This window comes from Lepus europaeus, chromosome 4 (assembly GCF_033115175.1).
Source record: "Lepus europaeus isolate LE1 chromosome 4, mLepTim1.pri, whole genome shotgun sequence".
NCBI classification, from domain to species: Eukaryota; Metazoa; Chordata; class Mammalia; order Lagomorpha; family Leporidae; genus Lepus; species Lepus europaeus.
This window is the reverse complement of record NC_084830.1, coordinates 45,499,398-45,523,876: the sequence shown is the minus strand read 5'-3', so window position 1 is coordinate 45,523,876 and position 24,479 is coordinate 45,499,398. Positions and strand designations below refer to the sequence as shown.

The window sequence follows — 24,479 nt, the reverse complement described above, 5'->3', positions numbered from 1 at the left end:
ACCTGGGGTTTCTCTGCTGGTTTCACAAGGTTCCATTCAGCCAGAAATGGGGCTGGGAGGGTGGGACCTCTCTTCCACCTGGTCTTTCATTCTCAAGGAGGTGAGTTGGCTTCAGGAGATCCCTGTGCACAGGCACTTACCCCACCTGCACTTGTGCTACATTTGCTGATGTCCCATTGCCCATGTGACAGAGCCACAGAGAGGCATGATCCTGGGAGCACTATTCTTGGGGGGCAATCACTGTGACAGCCTTCTACAGGCACTGTGCTAATGGTCCACTCCAACTCAAGAGTTGGGTCCAAAATGACTCCTCCATCCTGACTGGTACAGAACAGGATGCTGCAGGCCTTCTACAATATTCCAAATCTTCAGAATGGAATGAATTGCAACTTCCTTCAGCATTCCTCTTTTCCTGGACTTCTGTCATATTTGATTTCACTGTTTTGGATCAGAGGCCTCTTGCTGTGAATGCTGATTACAACTTAATGGGAAACAGCTGAATGAAGGTCATGGAGACCCAGTAAAAGGGTTCTCTTCACAGCATCCAACTCTGAGGGCTCTGGACTCACCACCCTGACATTCCTGGGGAGTTAATCCTATCAGAAAAAAGCTGGGGCCAGCTCTGCCGGGAAGGGCTCCCACAGTCAGGGCTGCCCGGCAGGCGGAGTGCTCCCAGCGCCTGGAAGAATACTGACAGCGGTTTACAGAGGACACACACGTGCTACCTCACATAAACCCTGTGAGGCTGTGAGGCTGTGAGGCTGGTGCCACTGTGACTCCACACTGTGCAGACAAAGGATGTGTGGAACAGGAGATGCATGATCCAAATTCCCCTTCCGGAAGGGAGAACGTCTTCAGATGCTTGCCACAGAGATCTGTTCCACCCAAGGACACCCCTTTCCACGACACTGGCAGGGGTAGAAAGGCCTGGGGCAGGGCTGTTTGGGGCTGCCCACCGGGACTGCACATGAGCTTTGCCCTCTGTCCTATTCCAGGCCCCTCCAAAAGCAGCATCCTGGAGGACAAACCCCCTCTTGGATCTGATGCCAGCAATCTCAACGGTTACAAGAAACTCAAGGTTTCTCAACATTCAACAACACGAACCCGGGAACCAGGTCTACCGTCCACCAGGCCTGCAGGCGGCCTGTGATGATAAGGGAGCCCTGGGCCAGGGGTCAGCTAATCTGCTACAGCAGACAGGAGAGGGCCCAGCCACAAGTAACAGACACCCCAAATAGCAGTGGCTTAAATGCAAGTGCTTATTTCTCTGACATAAAGATCCAGAGGAGGAAACCAGTGTGGGATGGATATGGTGACTCTAGAGTCTTCAGGAGCCAAGACTGGGGCATAGCTTGCCTCCACACATCCGTTTCTCCTCCAGGACAGGGGAAGGCACTCAGGGAGCGCAGTGTTCACCACCATGTATAAAGCAGGGCTCCTGGAAGCTGTCCCTGGGATCACTACTACATTCCAATAGGCAAACTCCATCAGATGGTCACATCTGCAAAGAGGGATGGGAAATGACATCTGTCTTCTGGGCAGCCATATTCTCCAGCTAAAAACTTAAGGAACCATTACAGACATAGGGAAAAGGTACTGGATAGATGCCCAGCAGGCCCACCACACCTGTATGGTGTTCAGGCTTCATAGCATCTGGGCAGGGCTCTCTGCCTCCCTGCATGATGAGGCTACCCTTCCCATACCACAGAGTGCTGAGGCGACACAGAAATGCCTCTGAAATTAAAGCAGGATGTGTTGATGCTACCAAAATGTGAATATCCTTTCTTGGATTCTCAAATACACTCACCTGGCTTTTGTCAAGTGGTTACAGATTATAGATCACCACCTATAGGCTAGTTGTTGTGGTTGGAATGGGATTTGTCTCCCCAAACTCATGAAGATGTTTAAACTCCAAAGCCTTATGTTAAGGTTTAATGGGTTGGGCCGGCGCCGTGACTCACTAGGCTAATCCTCCGCCTGCAGCGCCGGCACCCCAGGTTCTAGTACCAGTTGGAGCGCTGGATTCTGTCCCGGTTGCTCCTCTTCCAGTCCAGCTCTCTGCTGTGGCCTGGGAAGGCAGTAGAGGATGGCCCAAGTGCTTGGGCCCTGCACCCACATGGGAGACCAGGAGGAAGCACCTGGCTCCTGGCTTCAGATCGGCGCAGCGCGCCGGCCGTAGCAGCCATTTGGGGGGTGAACCAACAGAAAGAAGACCTTTCTCTCTGTCTCTCTCTCTCTCTCTCACTAACTCTGCCTGTCAAAAAAAAAATAAGGTTTAATGGGTAAGGGTTAATTTTTGGTGGCTCCAAACAGAAGCTTGATGCAACCAACATGTCTGAAGGTGGGGTACTTGGATAGTGATTGGATTGGATTAGGTTGCAAGGGTGGAGCCCCATGATTGAATCATGATGGCATTTTAAAGGGAGATCACACAGAGAGTAGATGGAGAGCATGCCTCCTGTGCCTGCTTCCTGGCTACATATGTGATCAATCCCCCGCCAACCTTTGGCCTCGCCAGTTGCCTGAATCAATGGAGCCACCTGACCTTGGACTTCAAACCTCCAAACTATAAGTGGAAATGAACCTTCTTCCCCTCCTAATTAGCTCTTCTCAGGCATTTTTCTTAAAGTAACAAAAAACAGACAAACATGGTGGTGATCATGTTACTTCATCTATTTAGTATTCAAGAAAATGTTCAGAAATAGGTGCTCTCTAGGGATAGGTTTTTCACTTGCTATTCCACTGCCTTCAAAAACATTCAGATTTGGTAAAATAATGTTTTTTGAATGTTTTAAAGTTTTGAGTTTGTAATATTGGAAATGGGAGCTTGGGAGAGTTGGATTGCTTTGTGAACAGAAGTTGCAATTCTGTGGAATCTAGGGGAATAGGAGTGAAGAGATGTAGGGGGGACGAAGCAAGAATGAAACAATAAGCCACTTGTTCCATATCCCCAGATAGGTATGGCAGACTTGCCAAGTTCTTGCTATCCATAGGGATTCCAGGGACCCCTGGAAAGAAGAGAGAAAACACAGCAAAGAAAAAAAGAAAAAAAAAAAAACTCATGGTGTAACTCTCCAGGAGCCCTGAGGGAGGAGGAGACTGGAAACCAGAGAATACATACAATGTCATCTTTAGATATTATTGAGTTTGCTGACCAGATCTGACTGAGCACTGTGCACAATTCTGTGAAAACAGGCTACTCCAATATCAGTTCATTGACCGGTTTGCATAGGATGCCTTAGGAGCATACACTTTCCGTTACCTGATTGGCTGCCATTCCTGCCTTCTGATTGGTTATGGCTTTTTGGCCTCCTGATTGGTTGTTATTCTGCCCCTCTTGATTGGTTTTCTCTGTACTCACTTTTCAGAAAGGGGTCAGAGAGAACCACTTTTTGCATAAAAGAGCCAGCACGGGCAAGCTTCTCCGGCAACTCCTCCCCTGGAGTCTCCCTCCTGACTGCTGCAGGAAGAGGTTTCTCATCAATAAGTCTCACTTTTGCTCATTGTCCCTGTCCACACAGACAATAATGGAGATCACCCTCATCATCCTGCAACACGATGAGCCCAGTTTTGTGGAAAGTGCTGAAGGACTTGGCTTTTGAGTGAGGGCTGAGAGAGAGGTACAACAGGCTCCAGCACAAACCAGCAGCTGAGACAGAGAGGTCTCCGAGAGCATAAGCCCTACTTCTGGAAGACTGAGGTCTTCTTAACCACAGCCTGCAGGTCTGAGTCCATGGCCTTGGTCTCATAATCATACAATATTTTGTGGAGCACAAGAGGTCCTGAGCCTTTATCTGGACTACATGTGCTTTGCACTGTATTAAAAGAAACTGGCCTCAGAGAGGTCAAGCTACCTGCCCAGACCCCTTCAGCCAGCCAGTCCTGGGGCCCAGGTTCAAACCCAGTAACTCCCAGTCACTTCCTCACACTGTCCTAGTCCCCTTCCCCTCTCCCACCACCTCTCGGATCCCAGTCCCACACACCCTCCTTTGTTCTGTACTGCAACAAGATGGCTATCCCTCCAGGCCCGAGTGCAGCTGGAGAAGCTGAGCTCCCGCTCTGCAGAAAACCACTGCTGGGGTATGCAGGTGTCAGGGTCCAGCAGGCAAGTCCCAAGGGCAGGCACCTGCTGCAGCATCACCGCTCACTTCAATGAGGCCCTGGCCACCTCCCAGGCAGGCACTGAAAGGCAGCAGCTCCTTCTTTCAAAGACACAGGGGGCTCAGGGCAGACACCAGGACTGAGCTGCAGCAAGAGTACCTCAGGTTCAGGCTGGTGCTGCAAAGACTGCACTCCTTGGGAAGGGCCGCTCCAGCTCCGCTGGAGTCCTCACAGGAACAGCCGCACGGCCCTGCCCAGGGCCGGCCACAGAGCTGGCAGGACAGCCCCATTAGCAAACCCTCATGTTTCCTGCTGAAAATGTCGCTTTCACAATTTACTCTGGGTTGAGACGTTTCTGTGCAACCTTAGGAGCCAATTTGGGTCTACTTTTCATTGATTTGGATTCCTCAGAGATGCACAGCCCCTGACAGCTTCCCCCCCAACCCCCGCCAGTACACGCCCTTCCAGAAAGAACCAAACAAAACTTTTGGTTGTTTAAAAATCGTTTGACTGCTTGTGCTGGACCATTTTTTTCCCCTTTCTGTACTATAGACATCAGAATAAAGCTTCAGAGAACAAATCATGCCCTTGGCAGGAGCAGGATACTGAAGCGTGTATGGGGTTGGGAGCAGGGTGTGGGGAGCCCCCCACAATGGCCCTGGGACAGGCCAGGACACGGGACACTGAACCTGGCCCAGCCGTGGCCAGGCTGAGCCCTCCCCAGGCGGAAGGCACTCACAGGAGCCATTCCTAGTGCCGACCAGTGGGTTCTCCAGTTGCCCTGACTTCCGCCACTCCAGTGTGAAGGGGGCGAGGGGCATCCTCTGTTGGAGGCCTTGGTCCTTGCGTCCTGGGCTTCCCGCGTGGGACCCTCGTTTTCCCTCAGGATCACTTCATCGCTTGCCCTCCTACAGCCAGCTCCAGGACAGAGCGAAGCTGAAGCTCCACCACAGACGCAGGGCATCGAGGTGTCCAAGGGGCCCAGATAACCGCACAGTGCTTGGAGTCTCCAGCTGTGGCCCAGGAAAGGCTCCCCTTCCTGGGCGGCCTCTGCTGCCTTGCACACTACCCCCACGTGCAGAGCGAATCTTTCCCTCTTCCTCCTTTGACTGCTGCAGAAGGAAACATCTTCTCTGCCTGGGCACTGGGGGTGGGCCACAGCTCCTGCATGGACACCCACACAGTCCACCCCAGTCAGCCTCTACCCGTTCTATGTCCTCCCACTGGGGCTCTCCTTTTCTTAGTTCCCCACTCAAAGACCGGACCCCAAACCCCTATATATTAAGGAACTCATCTAAAACTCCCTGGACTCCCTCCGACCCACCCCCCCTCACCACAGCCCAGGGCACAGGGCTCACCACCACTACTACGTGCAACTCATCTCTTCCTGTGACACATCCTGTGTGCCAACCCTGTCATGGTGTTAGAAATCCTTCTGGCTCTGGCCTGCTCCAAGAAACCGGCCTAATCTCTGAGCCCTGGGGACTGTCCTTTGGGGCCCATCTTACATCCCTCCCTTCGTCAGCACTATCCAGTGTTGGAAGTCACCCATCGCTGCGTGTCCCTCTATGGCAGCCTGCTGTGGCTTTCCCCAGAGGCACAGAGCCGCTGTGCAGAGATGCCAGGAAGGAGCTGCACAAATGTGTGCCTCAGGGTAGGAGCTGTGAGCAGGGCAGAAGGGGAGCACGCTGGCCTGGAAATGGGCAGGCGAATCCCCTAACCCTCTCCTGAAGCACCCACAAGCCCTCCTTAGGGGCAGGTCCCTATCCACAGGTTCACTCAATTAAAAAATTTTTTGGATGAAAAAAACCTATCTAGACAGAACCTGTACAGACTTTTTCCCTATCATTATTCTCTAAACAATACAGTATAACTACTATCTACACAGGAGGTACACTGGTTTAGGTATTATAAGCAACTTAGAGATGACTTGACCACAGATTGTCTGCAAATACTATGCTATAAGAGACTTGAGCACCCCTGGATTTCAGCGACCTTGAGGGGCTCAATTCCCCATGGACACCCAAGGATGACTGTACATGGAAAGCACTATGGAGCCCAGGAAACTCCTATTAGCAGATTCTCAGAAGCACAGCCTGTATCGCCTGGCCCTGCGCCTTTGCCCCTGGAGGAAGCCCCCTTCATCTGTCAGCAGTGGCAGCTGCAGCCCCAATTCTTAGACTTCTCAGCCTCACGTGTCCACAGAGATCACTGCCTGGATTATCTGTAGCCAGGGGCACATCAGAAAATATGGAGGAAAAATACTAAAACCCCGAAGGAAGAAGAAGAGTAATTTTAAAAGGCTGGATGCCTTGGGTTGTGAGCCACATTCGAGTTGCAACTGCATTTCTGTGGCACGAACCCTGGTGCGCAGTGAGGAAAGGCAGGGCAGGGAGTTGTTGGTACTTGAGGCCTGACCCTGGCCTGCAGCCTCATAAACAACAGTGCTGTGTTGTTCCTGCCCCTCCCACTTCCTTGTTAACAAGGGTGACCTGGGAATGGACTGCTGGTCCAGTGGGCATCTATTGTTTTGGCCTGCCCAACATCCATCCCCTCTTCCTGTGATACTAGCAATATGATTCCTTTTCATTTAGAGCAAAAAAAGAAAAAAAAACCCTTCCCTATTGTCAGTCCTTGTAGCTTGGGGCAGGCAGGGAAAGGCTGACCCCATTCCTGGCTTCAGGACTGGGCAGTGACCCAGTTCTTAGTAACTGGTTCTAGTGTTCGTAATAATGACCTAATGAGCCAAGAGAGTCAGACTGTGCGGGGTGGGAGGAAATGGAGGGTACTGGCAGGGAAGAAATACTTTTTTTCTTTATTAAGGCTGGTGAACGGGTAAGATTATTGAGCTTAAACCATGGAGAAGCCATCTTGCCATGAGGAGAACATTATCTGCTCCTGGATCAAGCCCTATCTGGAACCCAGATTCTCCCAAGACATTTCAATTGTACACATTCATAATCTTTTTATTCTTGTAATTTGGGCATTTTTATGACTTCCACCCAACTCCAAACTTGTATCTTTGTTTTACAGATAAAAGACAGGATCTTAGAGAAGCTAAGTGTCCTACCAAGGACATACACCCTAACTGGCAGCATCAGACTTTGGATATGAACCACAGATGCCTGATTTCAAGTCTTGGTAGTCATACTCTACAATCTCTCAGCGTACTCCTGTTTCCTCAATGTGCTCTAGACCTAACTTTGGTAAAAAAATTTTAGCATCGACCATTCTAGAACATTTGACATCACTGTCAAGAACCCAAAGCCAGTGACTCTCGCCTGTCATGCTTAGAACACAATCCATACACACTGCCCTTCCTCAGTTCCAGCTGGAATTTGAGTTTAGGTCAAGAAGGCCGGGGCTTTCGAACACAGACCTCGAGTGAACGACAAGGTGAGCACGTTCTGCAATCTGCTTTTTATCCTATTTCATTCGTCAAGAGATCCACAGTTTTCCCCCAGTTGCCTGTTAGCCCAGAAACCGCTGGAACACTCAGGGAAGAGAACTACCCAGGGACAACTGTTTGGCAGAGTTGTTTCTTTTTGTGTTAGCTCGGGTCATCGTGGCTCGAATACAGCCATGTCTGAGGAACATTTAAAATACCCAATAGTGTAGAGTGATGCTGCAAAACTCTTGCACCCAAGTCCACTTGGAATAACCCTGTGAAAGGGAAGCTCGCGGAACGCCTGGGCCACGCCATGTAAGGAAAAGCCCTCCCTGCTCTCTTCATCCCCCAGTCAAGAGGATAAATAAGTTACACTTGGCTTGGATGATCACATCACAAAAGTCCAACAACAAAGGGATGAGTCAACCAAATGGTGGTCTTAGCAAGGTTGCTGGGCCATGGGCAACGTTCTGCAGCTGGAGGTGCAGAGGAATTAAAGTCCACATTCTGGGTCAGCATTTGTAGAATCTGGGGTTTCAAATGATCACGTCTAGTCCTAACACATGATTATCAGTGAAGCACGTGTCTGTGTTTATAGGATTATGCTAGAAACTAAGGCCAGATGGAGAAGATTGGCTTTAATCAGAGACCAAATTAAAGTTTTAGCTTCTGCTGTGGCATTTTGCATTATTTAAATACCTCAACTATAACTTTTGAATAAATGTTTGTACTTAATTTGAATGGGAGGTGCCACCACTTCATTTCAATCCTGCCTACATTCACAGGGTACCCACCAAAAAGAAAAAGAAAATCATTAAAAGTCAAGAACACACAGTAAAGCCATAGGAAAGCTATCAGGTTGGTTCACTTCTCTTGATGAAGCACCAAGTCCATTCTGCAAGGGAACTAGTAATATTGTATTTGTCACCTAAAAGTAATTTCCTTGACCAAAAACAGCCCCCAAATCACCAAGAAATATATGCATTTTCTTTGGTAGGAAGTAACAAAAACAGAGAACATAAAATAAATCATGCTGGTTATAAAGGATTTAGAGTGCTTCTGTCCAATCACGAGTTGGACAAAGAAACTCATAAGATACAGAGTCTGCTGCATTGACCCAGAGACCACCTGATCATATGCTGGCTGCTACTGAAGTTTTGTTTCATGTTTTCTTTGGGTTGCTCACACGTCTATGTAGCCCTATCCCATTCAGACTATAAAGTACGTCCACGCCTGGCGCTCTTGACTTCAGCCTGAGATCCGAGGTGATGCTAAACTACCTGCTGTCTACATCTGTGAGTAACTGTGCCTTATCCTCAGTTCTCCAAGGGATTCCATTCATGCCATCATGGTCACAAAGCCTGATGAGCTCTTGGTTTTAGTTTCATGTCCTAACAGTTATGCCCCTTCCTCATTGCATTCCCAAGGAACTGGTCTTGGCCAGCACAAGCAGGTCATGGCAGGGAGACATCCTCTTCATCTAAGGGTGGACTCATTTCCAGCCAATAAAATGCAAAAGAAAGTCCACTGGGAAGCTTCAGGAAATATTTTCCTTCCTAACAAAAGAGAGAGAGGACTGTATAGGAGAAGGCCCATTTACTCCCTTCCTTACTTTCTTGTTTTGGACATTGTCTTTAAGGATATGATGCCTGGAACATAAGCAGCCACTTTGAGGTCATGAGTCAAGTTTTACAGTAGATGATAGAGGAGGCCTGGAAAGATTCTGGGGGCTTGCTGAGTAGTTAGAACTAACCCATGGAATCACTACCACAAGGCCCCTTTTTATGAACACAGTAACTGCCCTATTCTTGGGCCTCATTACTTAGGGTTTCAGGTACTTTCAGCTGGAAGTATTTCTAACGGGTTCATATCATTCTCATTAAGATGAGCAACAATGGCGTCTTCCTTCAGCTAGGAAGGACAGTATGGTACTCCAGTGAGACAGCGCCTGAGTAACCATGAGTAAATTTCATAACCTTCAGTATTGTCCACCATAAAATGTTGGAAGTTACAAAGCTTTAATAAGCTTGATACTGTAAAAATATATACAATAGGGGCTGCCGCTGTCGCATAGCAGGTAAAGCCACCGCTTGCAGTGCCAGCATCCCAAATGGGCACCCGTTCAAGTACCGGCTGCTCCACTTCTGATCCAGCTCTCTGCTACGACCTGGGAAAGCAATAGAGGATGGCCCAAGTCCTTGGGCCCCTGCACCTGTGTCGGAGACCTGGAAAAAGCTCCTGGCTCCTAGCTTTGGATCGGCGCAGCTCTGGCCATTGTGGCCAATTGGGGAGTGACCCAGCAGATGGAAGACTCTCTGCCTCCTTCTCTGTGTAACTCTTTCAAATAAATAAATAAATCTTCAAATAAATAAATAAATAAATACACACACACACACACAATACTGACTATATGTCATGTTAGTAGGGCATGTAAAAGAGGCTCAATGAGTGCTAACCTGGCCTTCCTTTCTTCCCCCCACAATCTCTGGGTAGAGCAGAAGGGTGATTTTGTGTGTGTGTGATGAGGGAAGCTCTCCCCTATGGTGATGTCAAGAAACCACAACTTTCCATCACCCTCCTGATGCAGATACAAGAGAAACGACAGAGACAGCTATCCATGTGGGAGGCTCAAGGACAGCTTCTGTTTAGCAGCCCATCTATGTTGCCTATACACAAACACACACCCTCACTTAGCAGCTGCTCCTGCCTTTTGTTGAGCCTGATGCTGCCTATGACTTAGCCTCCTCGTCTAACCATCTGCTCAATGCCTCTACTCAAGAGTGGCTGCTGTCTTCTGGGCTGGCTCAGTCTAGGTAGGTCTCTTTCCCCACAGGCTGCCCTCATCAACTCAACTGTTTCCTTGGGCAGTGATGCCCAAATGGCAGCCTTAGGGCAGGATGGACCTAGGAACAAGCAGCAGGCAGTCTCTACTCCCTGCTCTGAGGCAGCTGGCTTGGTGGCTCCCCTCAAGGCTCTCCTGGACACACACTGCATATGCGCCTGTAACACACACACACACACACATTCTCTTTCCTGAAGATTAGGCACAGTGTACATCACACTCTTCTGAAAGCATGTGCACATGTTAGCCTAACTCACCAACGCATACTGCAAGCCCCCACCTGACAGCAGGAGAGAACAGCAGGTAAAGGGCTCAGCCCTAACTCTGGGAATTACAACTTACATAACCTTGGGCAAGTTGCCTAGACTGTCTTGGGCTCTTTTGTTTCATCTGAAAAATGAGTATAATAAAAGAATTGTTGTGATAGTGCCAATAATATTCTTGATATGTGATAGCCATTCAATACAATGGACTCCCTAAATCCCACTGCATGTAAGGAAGAGACATCTCTTCTTGCTAAAGGACAACTTAAAGGCATGGCCTATCCAATCTGCCATCTTAGCTTGCTCATGAGCCTAACATTTCCACAAGTCCAACATATTTGTCAAATACCTCCTATGTGTAGCAGTTGGTATCCAGCAGTGAGCAATGATCCCTGGGAGAAGAAACAAATTCAGACACCATCATAGTCATGAACTGTGACAAATCCTCTAAAGGAGTAGAAGAGGGAGCTGTGGGAAGGAATGCAAAGTGACCAGTAGTGGTAGGAATATTCTTTTACTGAGATGTCAGTTAAGACTTCTTGTGAGAAAATGACATGTGAACTTACAAAAGCTCAGGATCCCTCACCTAAATGTTAGATGAATAATAAATGTGCCAGACGTGGCAATGATAGTAAGATGGGTTCCTGGAGAAGATAAAGTGCTCTCTGATGACACACCAAGGCCTGACAATGTTGCTTCCTAAGGAACAGTCTGCTCCAAGATGGTATCTTTCTCCAGAATGTCCCTCCATTTCAAATGCCTCGTCTTGCACCCTTGTACCTCACCACCACCACCAAAGTGTCCTGAGCTTTTTCGTAAAGTATATGGTGCCAGAGCACCGAACAAAGTAGCACTGGGTTTTGATGGCTATTTTCTCCATAACCCTGGAATTCAGGCTATTTAGTACTGAGGCTCAAGGTAATTTTCCCCTAGCTCTGCTCGCTCAGTTTCATTCTGCAGGTTTAATCTGATGTCTGGATTGTTTTTCAACAATATCACTCTTTCAGAGATTGCCTTTGTTCTAACCCAGTTAAACTGCAGAGACCTCTTCGGAGGTCTCAGACTGTATATACGCATCTATGTATAAACAGAGACAGATCCCTGGGAATCCCATCGTCCAGCCTCTCACCGGCTTTGCTTTTTCTTGTTTTCAATTAGACTCCTGTGCTGGGGAGCATTACTAAAGCACAGCATACACGGCACATTTCCAGCATTTTTCATTGGCTTCCTGCCCTCTCCCATTTTTCCACTTGATGTCCAGTGTGCTGGGAGAGTGATTTGGTGCCACTAAGTTTTTATGCAGGTAACTGCTTCCCTAACCCCTTTACCTCCGCCCCATCCCCTCAATCGCCCCAGATGCCTTTTAACCTACTTGTATTAGGTTTATGCTTCTCCTTTGCTTAAAATTATTCCTTTCTGCTCCTGGGCACTTCTAACCTCTGCAGTTCGTCACTGATGCCTTCATGAATCTCTAGGGACCATCCACCTGTACATTTTTTCAGTGTTTAATGAGCACCTACTGACATAAGCTTCCAAGCCAGAGCCATACAAAAATGATGAAGACATACTGTTATTATTATTCTGTGACCTCAGGACCTCAGTCTCTGGTGGGAGAAAGTAGGTAAAGAGAGAAGCACAAGTTACCAGATTAGATCCTAAAAATGAGTATGGACATAATAGTGTGGGAATAAACAGAAAGAAAGAATCAATTCAGTCTTCAAAGATTAAAAACAGCACCAGACAAGTCTGTCTGAGCCATATCTGAATGAGCTTTCCTGCTGAGTGAATACCTTGTGTTAGTGTGGATGTTCAGAGAACCAGGAGTGGCTCAGATGGGTTAAGCCCAGTACGTGGGACAATGGAAGATAGGGACAAGGATGAGAAAAGTTTGATGAAAGTTATAGCCAATGGAGCAGTCAAAAGAGAGATAATGGAGTCCAGCATATGGTGTAGCAGGTAAAGCCACCACCTGAGATACCAGCATCCTGGTATATGTCCCAGCTGTTCCATTTATGATCCAGCTCCCTGCTAGTGAATGGTCTGGGAAAGCAGGAGAAGATGGCCCAAGTGTTTGAGTCCCTGCACCCACATGGGAGACCCAGATGAAGCTCCTGGCTCCTGGCTTCAGCCTGGTCCATCCCTGGCCATTGCAGCCATCTGGGAAGTGAACCGCAAATGGAAGATCTCTTTCCCTCTGTAACTCTTTCCAATAACATAAATAAATCTTTTTTAAAAAAAATAGAGATGACTATAATTAACTATTATATATATATACATATATATGTATATATATATATATGTATATTTTACAGGCAGAGTTAGACAGTGAGAGAGAGAGAGACAGAGAGAAAGGTCTTCCTTCCATTGGTTCACCCCCAAATGGCTGCCACGGCCGTCACACTGCGCCAATCCGAAACCAGGAGCCAGGTGCTTCTTCCCGGTCTCCCATGCGGGTGCAGGGCCCAAGCACTTGGGCCATCCTCCACTGCACTCTCGGGGCCACAGCAGAGAGCTGGACTGGAAGAGGAGCAACCGGGACAGAACTGGCACCCCAACCGGGACTAGAACCCGGGGTACCAGCGCCGCAGGTGGAGGATTAGCCAAGTGAGCCATGGCACTGGCCTAACTATAATATATTAATAAATAAAGCATCTAAATCCAAAGTTAGAAAAAAATGACCCTTATTTGAAACCACTGGAAGTGATTATTTCACCAGCTTTTGGCTCCAATAATTGGTAACTAAAGGGAAGGAATGAAGCATTTACACTGCCTTCTTAGGAGGAAGGTTAGTTAGATAATGATGAGAGGTCTTCCTTATACTAACCCACCAGCTAAAACAGAAAAAGGGAACGCCAAGAATAGAACATCAGTGAGAGAACTGATTTGGGCAAATATCACCAATGATTGCTAAAACCTCTGTATGAGAAGTTTTGGAAAAGAGAATACTCTCCCAGTGACAGAGTGTCATCCCAGACGTCCCTGATAACTGGAAAAGGAAACCTGGCTTTACAAAAGGAGGAGCTCGTGCTCCTTCCTTAAGGGCACAGCAGTGGACAATCTGACAGTATCTACCACCCGTGTGGTGTATTATGAAGTGGAAAGCCTCACCAAGGTGAGGCCAGAGGTTTTCCCCAAATCTTAAGTTTACAAGAAATACAGAACATAGAGGGAAAAGTTAACCCCAAAAGGAAACAGACCAGTCCAGATGTGGGACACTCTTTGTGACAACTGCCGTAACTTCTTCATTGAGAGGCAAAAATAAAAATGAAGTGTGGGAGAGCATTGTCTTTCAAACTGAAATGCTATAACAGTAAGATTTTTACAGATTTTCTTTAGACATCTGTATGCTCTAAACTGACATTAATGTGATGCTATTTATATTTTTATCATTCAAAATTAAAAAATGGTAGGGGATTATATTTGTTTTATAAATATTACAGTGATATAACAACCAAATGTGATGTTAATTATTAGATCCTGATTTTAAAATTAACACTGAGATAATCTTGAGAACAACAGAGGAATCTAAATATGGGATATTGGATAGAACTTGGAAACTATAATTTTCTGTGACCTGATCATGATCTTCAGATTTCATAGACAAGCATATTTTATATGAATATTTTCTATTTTTATAAAAAGTTCACAATCATGCAATCTAAGCAGTGGGTAAATGGGTGATCACTATACCTTTCTGTCAACTTTCATGCATATTTCAAGTTTTTCATAATAGAAAATTTCAAAGTAAAAAAAGGTAGAGTCAGATAATGGAGGGCCTGTTGTGAGCTCCTTAGGATTCTGGATCTTACTGCTGAATGTTTTGAACAGGTGATTGACATGACCAAATTGACATTTTAGAAATTCACTGGTGTCTTACATTCACTCAGCCAGCATTTACGGACCACCTACATCACATACTGAGTGGAGTCTGAGCTAGGTGCTGTGGGAGATACAAAAACCAAAAAATGGCAAAAATGGCATTTCTTGGCTGGAAAAGCATTTACCATGTAATAGGGGAGATGCAAAAGCATTGAGTACAAGGTAAAGCATTCTTATCTCGAGACAACTAGGAGATCTGGAGGGGGATGGGGTGGCAAAACCATGGTGCCTCTGAGTATTATCTGCTGTTCAAAGGCAGCAAAATTATCTCAAAAAGAGCAAAACCTACAGGGAACTAAGAATTGCACCTAAGCTTTAGCTCCTTGACCTTTCCTATTTCCTTAAGAACAGAACCCACTCCCATGAAAGATGCTGAAAAAGTGCTGGATTTCTTTGAAGCACAGTGTGGGAGTCTGACCCATTTCTAGCCCAAGGGATCTGACTCGGGTCTGAAATCCACTAGGGACTCCTGGCAAAGATTTTCATCCCTAATAAAAACAGGGACTTGTAAGAAGCTGCCCCCACCCCGCCCTGCTTCTTTCCTGCCTTTAAGTGCAGTTGGTGAGGATATGATTCTTGGAGCTAGGGAATCAAGAGCAAAAAGCCAAGAGAGGCAAAGAGGCAGACATAAGGCCCTAATATTACTGAATCCCCTGTAGCAAGCATGCAACCTCCTATCACCAGGCTTCTCGTAACACTAAGAAAATGTCCCATTTCCAAATTATTCACATGCAAGTATCAACACTTACAGGCAAAACCTTCCCCATCCAGCCTCCATCTTCAGGTGTACTCAGTCTAGAACAATCCTAACCTTAGAACAATGCAGTTCAAGAGCCGACTCACCTTTCTTGAGTCAAGTCAGTCCTGCTCCTGAGCTCCAAAGCATGTATACTGCAATTTGGGAAGGCAAGAAGGTTCATGTTCATATGGCAACTGGCTAATGGGCAAGTGCAGAGGGTTAATTTCAGGTTCTTTGCTGTGGCATGCCTACAATCACAGTGCCAGAGATATGCCCTGGGCCACACATTCACCATCCCATGAATGGATGGAATTTAGAATCAGGAAACCTATATTTGGTCCTGGATCTACTACTCACTGATTTTGTGATTTTTAAAAAAAGATGTACTTATTTCAAAGGTAGCGTGACAGAGGGGAAGAAACAGAGAGAGATCCTCCAACCATAAGTCTGCTCACTCAACTACCCACAGCAGCAGTCAGGGCTGAGTCAGGCCAAAGCTAGGAGCCTGCAACCCTATCTGGGTCACCCACATGGGTGGCAGGGACCCAAGTACTCATGACATCACCTGCTGCCTTCCCAGGTGTATTAGCAGGAAGCTGAGTTGGAAGCAGAGAAAGCAGAACTCCATATCAGATATGGGCATCCCAAGTAGCAGCATATCCTGCTGCGCCACAATGCCTGCCCCTGATTTTGTGGTGATTCTGGCCATTTGACCTCTTTGAGCCTTCTTATTGAACAATTATTACAATCAAGATCATGCCAGTGAATGTGCTTTGTAAACAATAAAGTGTCACATGGATGGAAGATATTTTGTCTTATATTTGTCAAACACCAGCTAAGAACCAGCTTGTTAAGTGGTAGACAGGGAGAGCAAGAAATTCAAGGCTGGAGTCCTGAATAACTCGTAGCAGGACACCTGAGCAAGGGTGCAGATCTGGGATAGAGAAGTAAAACTAATGTGAGGCCAGAGTTTAGGTGAAAATGAGTCAGCAGAAGTTAAGTTCTGAAACTGAATGGTGAAAGAAAGCTGGAGAAGTTTCCAAAAGTGTAAGCATAGATGCTAAGAGCAAACGGGGATAGAACCATGGACGGGGGCCGGCACTGTGGCAAGTGGGTGAAGTCACCACCTGCAGTGCTGGCATCCCATATGGGTGACAGTTCAAGGAGCCCCTGCACCCACGTGGGAGATCTGGAAGAAACTCCTGGTTCCTGGCTTCAGATTGGCACAGCTCCAGCCATTGAGGCCATCTGGGGAGTGAACCAACAAATGGAAGACCTCTCTCTCTCTCTGCCTCTCTGTAAATCTGCCTTTCAAATAAATAAATAAATAAATAAATATTTTTTAATAAAATTTTTTAAAAAAAGAAACCATGGACTGGATACCCTTGACTATATACTTTTCTTGTTACCCGATACCTTAGGATATGACGCTACTTATCAATTAAAGTGGTTCATGGCTTTAACTGATCTCATGGCTGAGGACCTCAATTTTCAGAGGGGCAAACATATTTGTCCAAGTTCCCTCCCTCAGTGATTCTAATACGCCCCCTTGGGGTAGCATGTCTCTTTCCTTTACTGAAAATCACTTCAGTATAGTAAAGGGAGAAACCCCAATGTGTAAGAAGGTACAGTCAGAAGCTGGAAGAGATTTTTATAAGCCAAAAGTAGTAGAACCTCTCTCCTCTCTCATCTATTGCATAGTACTAACCAACTACATTTTCCAAAAAGCCCAGCAGGTAACAAACAAATAGAAAAGGGACTTTTATAACAAAACTCAAAGCTGAAAAAAGGGCCAGGGAATCTTAGTATAACTAAAATGATCCCACAGGCCCTCACTCTCCAGGTTATGAAAGGTCTGAGTGCTTTGTGAAGTCTGACCTAAAGTCAAGGGTGAGGGAGGCTTCCTTTAGTCCATCCTCAACCCATACGGGTGGATACACAGATCTAAAGTACTGGCCAGTCCTGTGCAGAAAAGAAACAGACTGATAACTCCAGGCAAAAAAAAAAAAAAAGCTGCCCCCCCTTCCCTTTTATACACTACATATAAGCTAAGAGAAAAAACTCTAGGTGTTTAAAAATATGTTTTTTGGATGAAAATGAGATTCTACATAAAGATCCTGACCCTGTACTCATCTTTGCAGATGTAGCTACACCAGGCCTGCACTGCCCCAAGGAAGCAATCAGCTGGAGCTGCAGAGCCACTGCCCCTAATTTACAACCCCCCCCCCCCGCCCCCAGCAAACACACACATGTGTGCAAACACATACACGCCCCTTACTGGGCCTCTGAGCATCAGGCTTGGATTGTTATCCTTATATTAGAAACTACTTCTTATAACACAGTTCCATATAACAATGGAAAATGGGTGAGGACCTATTTATTAAAGACTATTCCTGTGTGTTTAATCAAGAGCTCTCAGAGACTGGCATTGTGACAGTGGGTTAAGCTGCTGGCAGCATCCCACATCAGAGCGCTGCTTGGAGCCAGCTGCTCCGCTTCCAAACGAGCTCCCTGTTAATTAGCCTGTGAAAGTGGCAGAAAATGCTCCCCAGATACTTGGGCCCCATCACTTCATGGGGGTCTCCTATGGAGTTTCTAGCTCCTGGCTTTGGCTTGGCCCAGCCCCTGCAATTGTGGCTATCTGGGGGAGTGAACCAGAAGATGAGAATCTCCCCTTCTATCACTCTGCCTTTCAAATTAATAAATCTTTTATTTTGGGAAAAAAAAAAGAAGTATAACTCATATAAATGTAAATTCTTCAAACAGCCTCAGTTTAAAGCCTGGTTTCTTCCATTATCAGCATGAATACGAACAACTAACATGTTTTCACCCCTTTTCTTCATTCTATCCCCTCACTGGGGATAACATCACTTGCCTTATAGGACTTCAATGAATTCCCCTTGTAAAGTAGTGCTTTGTACACCATAAGCCTCAATAAAATTAACTACTCTAACATGTGTCGTGTATGTGTCCAAAGAGTACGATGAAAGGTGTTGCTACGAAATGAAATGTCTCCCTCACCCCCCAGCAAAATAAATTTTTACGCCTAAGTCCTGATCCCCAGTACTTCAGAATGTCATTGTACTTGGAAACAAGGTCTTTAAAAGGTACTAAGAGTTCTATGAGGCCACCGAGATGGACAGTATCTTTGTAAGAGATTAGGACACAGACACATACAAGAAAGAACACATGAAGACACAGAGAAGAAAGCTATCTGCAAGCCAAGGAGAGGCTCTCGAAGAAACAAACCCTACCCACCTCTGAACCTCCAGCCCTTCCACACCTCCTGAACAAATAAACCTCTGAGGGCTGGTGCTGTGGCGTAGCGGGTAAAGGGGTAAAGCCAACGCCTGCAGTGCCAGCATCCCATATGGGCACCAGTTTGAGTCCTGGCTGCTCCACTTCCAGTCCACCTCTCTGCTATTGCCTAGGAAAGCAGTGGAGGATGACCCAAGTCCTTGGGCCCCTGCACCCACATGGGATACCTGGAAGAATCTCCTGGCTCCTGGCTTTGGATCAGCACAGCTCCAGCCGTTGCAGCTAACTGGAGAATGAACCAGTGGATGGAGGCTCTCTCTCTCTCTCTCTCTCTCTCTCTCTCTCTGCTTCTCCTTCTCTCTCTGTGTAACTCTTTCAAATAAATAAATAAATCTTAAAATAAAAAAAAAAGAAATAAACCTTTTGTTTATGCCATCCAGTCGGTGGCATCTGGGTATGCAAGCTTCAGCCAACTAATACTGATATCCTTATCAAACTTGATCCACCCAACAAATTTATTGACCAACCTAGCTCTGAAGTATCTGAATATAAACCTTGTTTTAAATGAATTCATTCATTCAGTGGCAAGATTACAATGTCCTCACTGCACATTTATTTTTTTCATGCCCTCCACCAACAAACCCATTTTATTTCCTTATCAATGAACAAACCCCTCTATTTTGTTCCAACAAATTTCTGCTGGGCAGCTTATATGATACTTGGTTATCAGCCATAGCTTCCCCTGACTAATGGAAAATGATCCTTGCTATGGTTCTGAAACGAAGAGTTATCACAAAGTCTAGTTCTCAGCTCCGGCTATACATCAAATCAGCTGGGCAGCTTTTAAAATATCTGTGCCTGGAGCAACACCTCCCCTATTCTGATCTAGTTGGTCTCTGTGAGGAGCATGGACAGTGTACTTTGTTAAGATTCCCACATAATTTTAACATGCAACTAAGTCTGAGCACTGTTACTCTAATTTGAAAGGGCCTTCAAGGTCACCTCCCTGCAACTCAAAATGCAATTCACAAACCACCACACTGTCACCACTTGGAAGCCTATTAGAAATGCAGACTCTTGGCCGGCGCCGCGGCTCACTAGGCTAATCCTCCACCTTGCGGCGCCGGCACACCGGGTTCTAGTCCCGGTCGGGGCACCGATCCTGTCCCGGTTGCCCCTCTTCCAGGCCAGCTCTCTGCTGTGGCCAGGGAGTGCAGTGGAGGATGGCCCAAGTGCTTGGGCCCTGCACCCCATGGGAGACCAGGAGAAGCACCTGGCTCCTGCCATCGGATCAGCGCGGTGCGCCGGCCGCAGCGCGCTACCACGGCGGCCATTGGAGGGTGAACCAACGGCAAAAGGAAGACCTTTCTCTCTGTCTCTCACTATCCACTCTGCCTGTCAAAAAAAAAAAAAAAAGAAATGCAGACTCTCAGGTACTGCCCTGAACTACCAAATCATTTACCACATTTTAACAGGATTCCCCATGTGATTCAGGTGCACTCGAAACTCTGAGAAGCACTGAATTTCTACTTCTAAAAACCAGCTTGCTCTGAGAACCACTGAGTCGCAATCACTGAAAAAGGCCTGGGAATCAGAATTTTATGTAATTCCTTTGTATTTTTGTGTAGCCAATCACACAGCAGCCTCAGGTTTGGGAATCTCTTATCTCGAAATGCATGTATGTATGTACATATCTATGAATCTCCTCTCCACTAACCCAGCCTTTGCCTAATAAACTTCAAATTATTTTTTGAAAATAAGAAATATAACAGAGATATAGGTTTTTATTTTTTCCATCATGCAGGCAAGTTTACAACTATATATACTATTTAGGAACACAGAAATAAGTGCATTATTACCAGGATGTCAAATTATCAAGTACAACAACCAGTTACTGATTACTTTTGGGAGCTCAGTTTCACAGAACACAGCAAAAATTTCCCAATTATATTTCCAAGACCAGAGTTATAAAACCAGGACAAGTTGATAACAATCTTAACAGTCACACAAGTCTTCATATATTACACACACACACACACATAGAAAGATATTCTGATGGGCACACTAGGTCCAGGGACCACTTACTCCATTTCTGTGTATGTCTGCAAATGTCCATAATAAACAAAAACAAGTCTTTTTTAAAAAAAAAAGCAAATTAAACAAATAGCTCTATTTTCCCAGTAGGAAAAAAATGGGAAAAGTGGTAAGACTTTACCTAGAGCCAAAATAGGCAGCAAATAGCATTAATCTTCCATATACCCAAGGCCACATCTAGAACAAAAGAAAAAGCATCCAAAGCAACATTATCATTTTTGGTCTGTTTCTGATTCATAAAACCCACTAATGATGATAAAGATTAGGAAAAAAAAAAAAAAACTTTGACCACACCTTAGTTCTTTTTCAACCCTGGGAGAGACGACCCGCGTGTCCCCTGCATCGCTGAGAGACAGGCCTGCTCTCCCTAAAAGTTTCAAGCCATGCGTCTTTTTTTGAGGACACTCCACACCAAGATCATGCTTCCCACACATTTTTGCTCTGACTCTGCCTAGCTAGCACATCCTCACTATAACTTTGCATCAAAGACCCCCTTGTGGAACTTAGAACGAGGCCTTGCATGGGAACTTGGGAAGTTAGGAGGAGGGCAGGTTGTAGACAGCCTTACTTCCCAGCCACAGGATGACAGCAGGAAAGAGAGCCCAGCTGGCTTTCATACCCACTGAAAATAACCTGGAGAATGATGACCTTCATCCCCATGCCTCAGGAGAGCCAGGGGACCCCCATGCTGGAGACTGAAGCCTACTTTTATGGGTATTTGAAGGTAGAAAAAACGAGAACAAAGGACCGCATAGAGTAACAAAGCTGGGGGCTGAGGATACAGAAAGAGGCTACAAAGAGGAGGAAATGGCAGAACGCATCTGGTCTTAAGATAGTATCCAGAAAAGTCAGAACCGAGTAAACACTACTCTCCAACACAGCTGCCTGGGGTTTCTAACTCCAGCAGATGCACAGGCCTGAAAAGGATTTTCAACTTCAAAACTGCAAAATAAGGAAATGGCACCCAGGGTCTGACCACAGACCTGTCTGGCTTTCTGGTTTCCTCTAGCCTATTTCAAGTCCCCAGAAGTCTCCCTAGCTGCATGTAGACAACCCTGGGTTTTTCTGTTTTCTGTATGAGTTGCGGTACTATTTAAACAAAAACCACATGGAAGGGGAGGGGGGTGTGACAAGCAAAGGAGGGAAAAAGAGGGAGAAGAAGAAAGGTCAAGTAAAGACGCATGGAGCTGTGAGATAAAGTTAGACAGAAGTTCACAGATCAGAAACACCTCTTCCACAATGACTCCACTGTTGTCAGATCCTAGGAGGGGATAAGAAAAGTGGACAAAAGTACCTGGACTCCATGCGCACCCGAGTCCCCACCCTCACCTGGCGCCACAGCAGGATGACAGTGAGTACATGTCCACACATACCAGCCCGCCCATGAGTCTGGTAGCCAGCAGAGTTCCTGGAAAGCTGGGAAGGGTAGTGTGTTTCATGCACTGGCAGGGGCCCGGGTCCACAGGCAATCCTCGAAGTCCTTGTTGATCAGGAAGCTAATCGGGGTCAACAGCAACCTAGACAAAACTCAGTGGCCAAACCTTGATCAAAGTTCAGCAGAAGGGCTGACGCAAGAAGAGACGTATGATGACATAAAACACAGGGCATACTGTTTCTTGACCTTAACCTCTTCCATGCCCGTCAGTCAAGGGCCATTCTGCTGGGTGTCCAGCAGGGCAGTACAGATCACAGGCCAAAGCTGGAGATAAAGTAGTTGGCACCTTGGCTGGCAACCCCAGAGTAATGAACACTGAGTTGTGGCTAATGGTCACTACCATGTGCAGTGGCACATGTTGCAATGGCAACGGAAAAGCGTGCCATGGATGACACGCATGGCCACCGTGAACACAAAGCTCAGTAAGTCACTGGCCCTGAAGCAGTAGAGCTTGAAAATGAACTGGTCCTCCTGGATGATGACCCACGAGTGTCCACGTTAAAGACAAGTCGAGAAGGCCAGAGCCCAGAAAAGAGTCCAAGCAGTATAGAGAAAGGCAGCACACAACCAAAAAAGGTACATGTGTGGACAAAATCGCGTAACATGTGACACTACTGTAAACGAGCAAAGGCCATGGGGAGGCAAAAGAACATGATCATGAGTGCCATATTCTTGTAGCTAAAGTCCAAACGGGCTACAGTGCAAAGAGGCCAACGTGAAGAAACGACAGACAGCCCAACACACATGTAGTCAGCCAGCAACGCGCCCGGCATGGAGGTAGTAGGGAAACTTGTGCAGGATCAATTGGACTGTTTCACCCCAGGCTCAGGGGTCTCGCCTGGCTGCTTTGTGGGACTTGGCCTGACCTCCCTTCCTTTCTCTCCGCGGGCCCCTTCACTCATAAGGTAGTACTGCAGGGGGTTGGGCCACAGTTCCTCGTTGATTATCTCAACAATCTTGTCAGACTCAATGGAGCTGTGGTTGGAAAACCACCCAAAGAAACTACGGTTGTTTTCCGGGTTTCCCTGGCTTACGGGCTGGAGGTCATGCCCTGGGAGCCACTGGATTGGAGTAGAACGAGATATCACTTGACCCGAAGGGCCACACCCGTATTCTTTGATGAGCACCTTATTTTGGAAATACGGGTTGCGGCCGAAGTAGAACTTGATTTTGTAGCCCAATCTGGCGAGACCCAGCTCTTCCACTTCCAAGCTATTCAAGTAACTGAGTACTTCTTTATCTTGGTTGTTCAGGAAGGAGGAAAGCTGCGGGTGGTTCTGAAACGCCTGACCCCAGAAGCCGGGAATATTCTGGATGAGGAGGTTCCTGCGCTCCAGGTGGTGCAGCCGCAACTGCCCGAACTTGCGCGAGAGGCGGAGGTAGGCCCTGTCCGCCTGCGCGTTCATGGTCTCCAGCTTCAGCTGCACGGTCTCCAGCGTATCCATGCTGCCGTCGGTGGCCGCGGGCCCCGACCCCGGCTCCTTCTCCACTCTCCTCTCCTCGCCCACGGGCGCGGGGGCACACTCCGCGGCCGCACCTTTCTTCGGCTTCCCGCCGGCTACGGCCTGCGGCCCCCGGCCCACGACACTACAGGTCTCTGAGGCCTTCTTCCCGGTAGGGACACGCCGGTTTCCAACGCGGGGGGCGTTTCTTGGCTTTGCCACCGTTCCCGCGGTTCCCACAAAGACCGTGTCTGCTGCCAGGCGGTCTGATAAAGACAGAGTCTGCCCGGAGGCCGGCCTGGTAGCGGCCAGCCCGCGGTCCCCCGCGGCTCGGGCCCGGAGCGCGAGGCCACAGTCCAGGGGGAGCCCACAGGCGGCCTCCTCCGCCGGCCTGAGGGGCGGCGCGGGCGCAGCGGTTTCCAGGCCACCCCAACCCGCGCCAGCCTGCACCTGTGCCGCCTCGGCGTCGTCCCCGAGCCGCTGGCACTGCGGGGGGTCCGGGTCGCGGGGGGCGTCGTCGGGAGCAGGGCGGCCTCGGCCCTTGCCGCGGCCTTTGCCCCGGTTTTTGGCGCGGGAGGACTTTCGACCCCGGCTTCGGCCGCTCATGACGGTAGCGGACGCGGCTTCAAAGCCACGCTCAGACCCCGACGCTCCGAGCGCCCGCTCGCGGTTCCAACCGAGCGGGCCTCTCCATGGCAACCGTCGACGTAACGACCGTACGACTGTACCGTCGCGCGAGGACGGGCCGCGCCCCGTGATTGGCTCCGCCGCCGCAGCTGCGCAGGAGCCCACGCCACTCAGCGGTACCCGCTCCCGCCTCTGCCTGCCTCGCGCTCCCTGTTAGCAGGTGTTCCCTGAGGCGGGGCTGAAATCCGTTCCCATCGGCCTCAGACGTGGCCTCAGGGTCTCATAGGGCCCCTGGCTTCCTCTCACTCACAACAACCTGAGCCTGAAGCCATCACCACCACCCCACCACCACCTATTTTTTTTTTTTTAACCCACCATCCCGTCTTCATTCCCTTCGCTCATCTCTTCTGC

General features: G+C 47.7%; 1 protein-coding gene across 3 annotated transcripts in view; it reads right to left on the bottom strand.

Annotated features, from left to right (window-relative positions):
- Positions 1-24,098, bottom strand: part of TSPYL5 (TSPY like 5) — a 57,143-nt gene extending 33,045 nt beyond the window's left edge. Inside the window, exon 1 of one of the 3 annotated variants that reach the window (XM_062188200.1) lies at positions 21,859-24,098. In XM_062188200.1, the coding sequence (XP_062044184.1) occupies positions 22,800-24,047 (1,248 nt within the window). In that variant the 5' untranslated portion in view covers positions 24,048-24,098 and the 3' untranslated portion in view covers positions 21,859-22,799. The remainder of the gene's footprint in view (positions 1-21,858) is intronic. The other 2 variants (XM_062188201.1, XM_062188202.1) reach the window with 2 other exon arrangements.
- Positions 24,099-24,479: the final 381 nt, after the last annotated feature.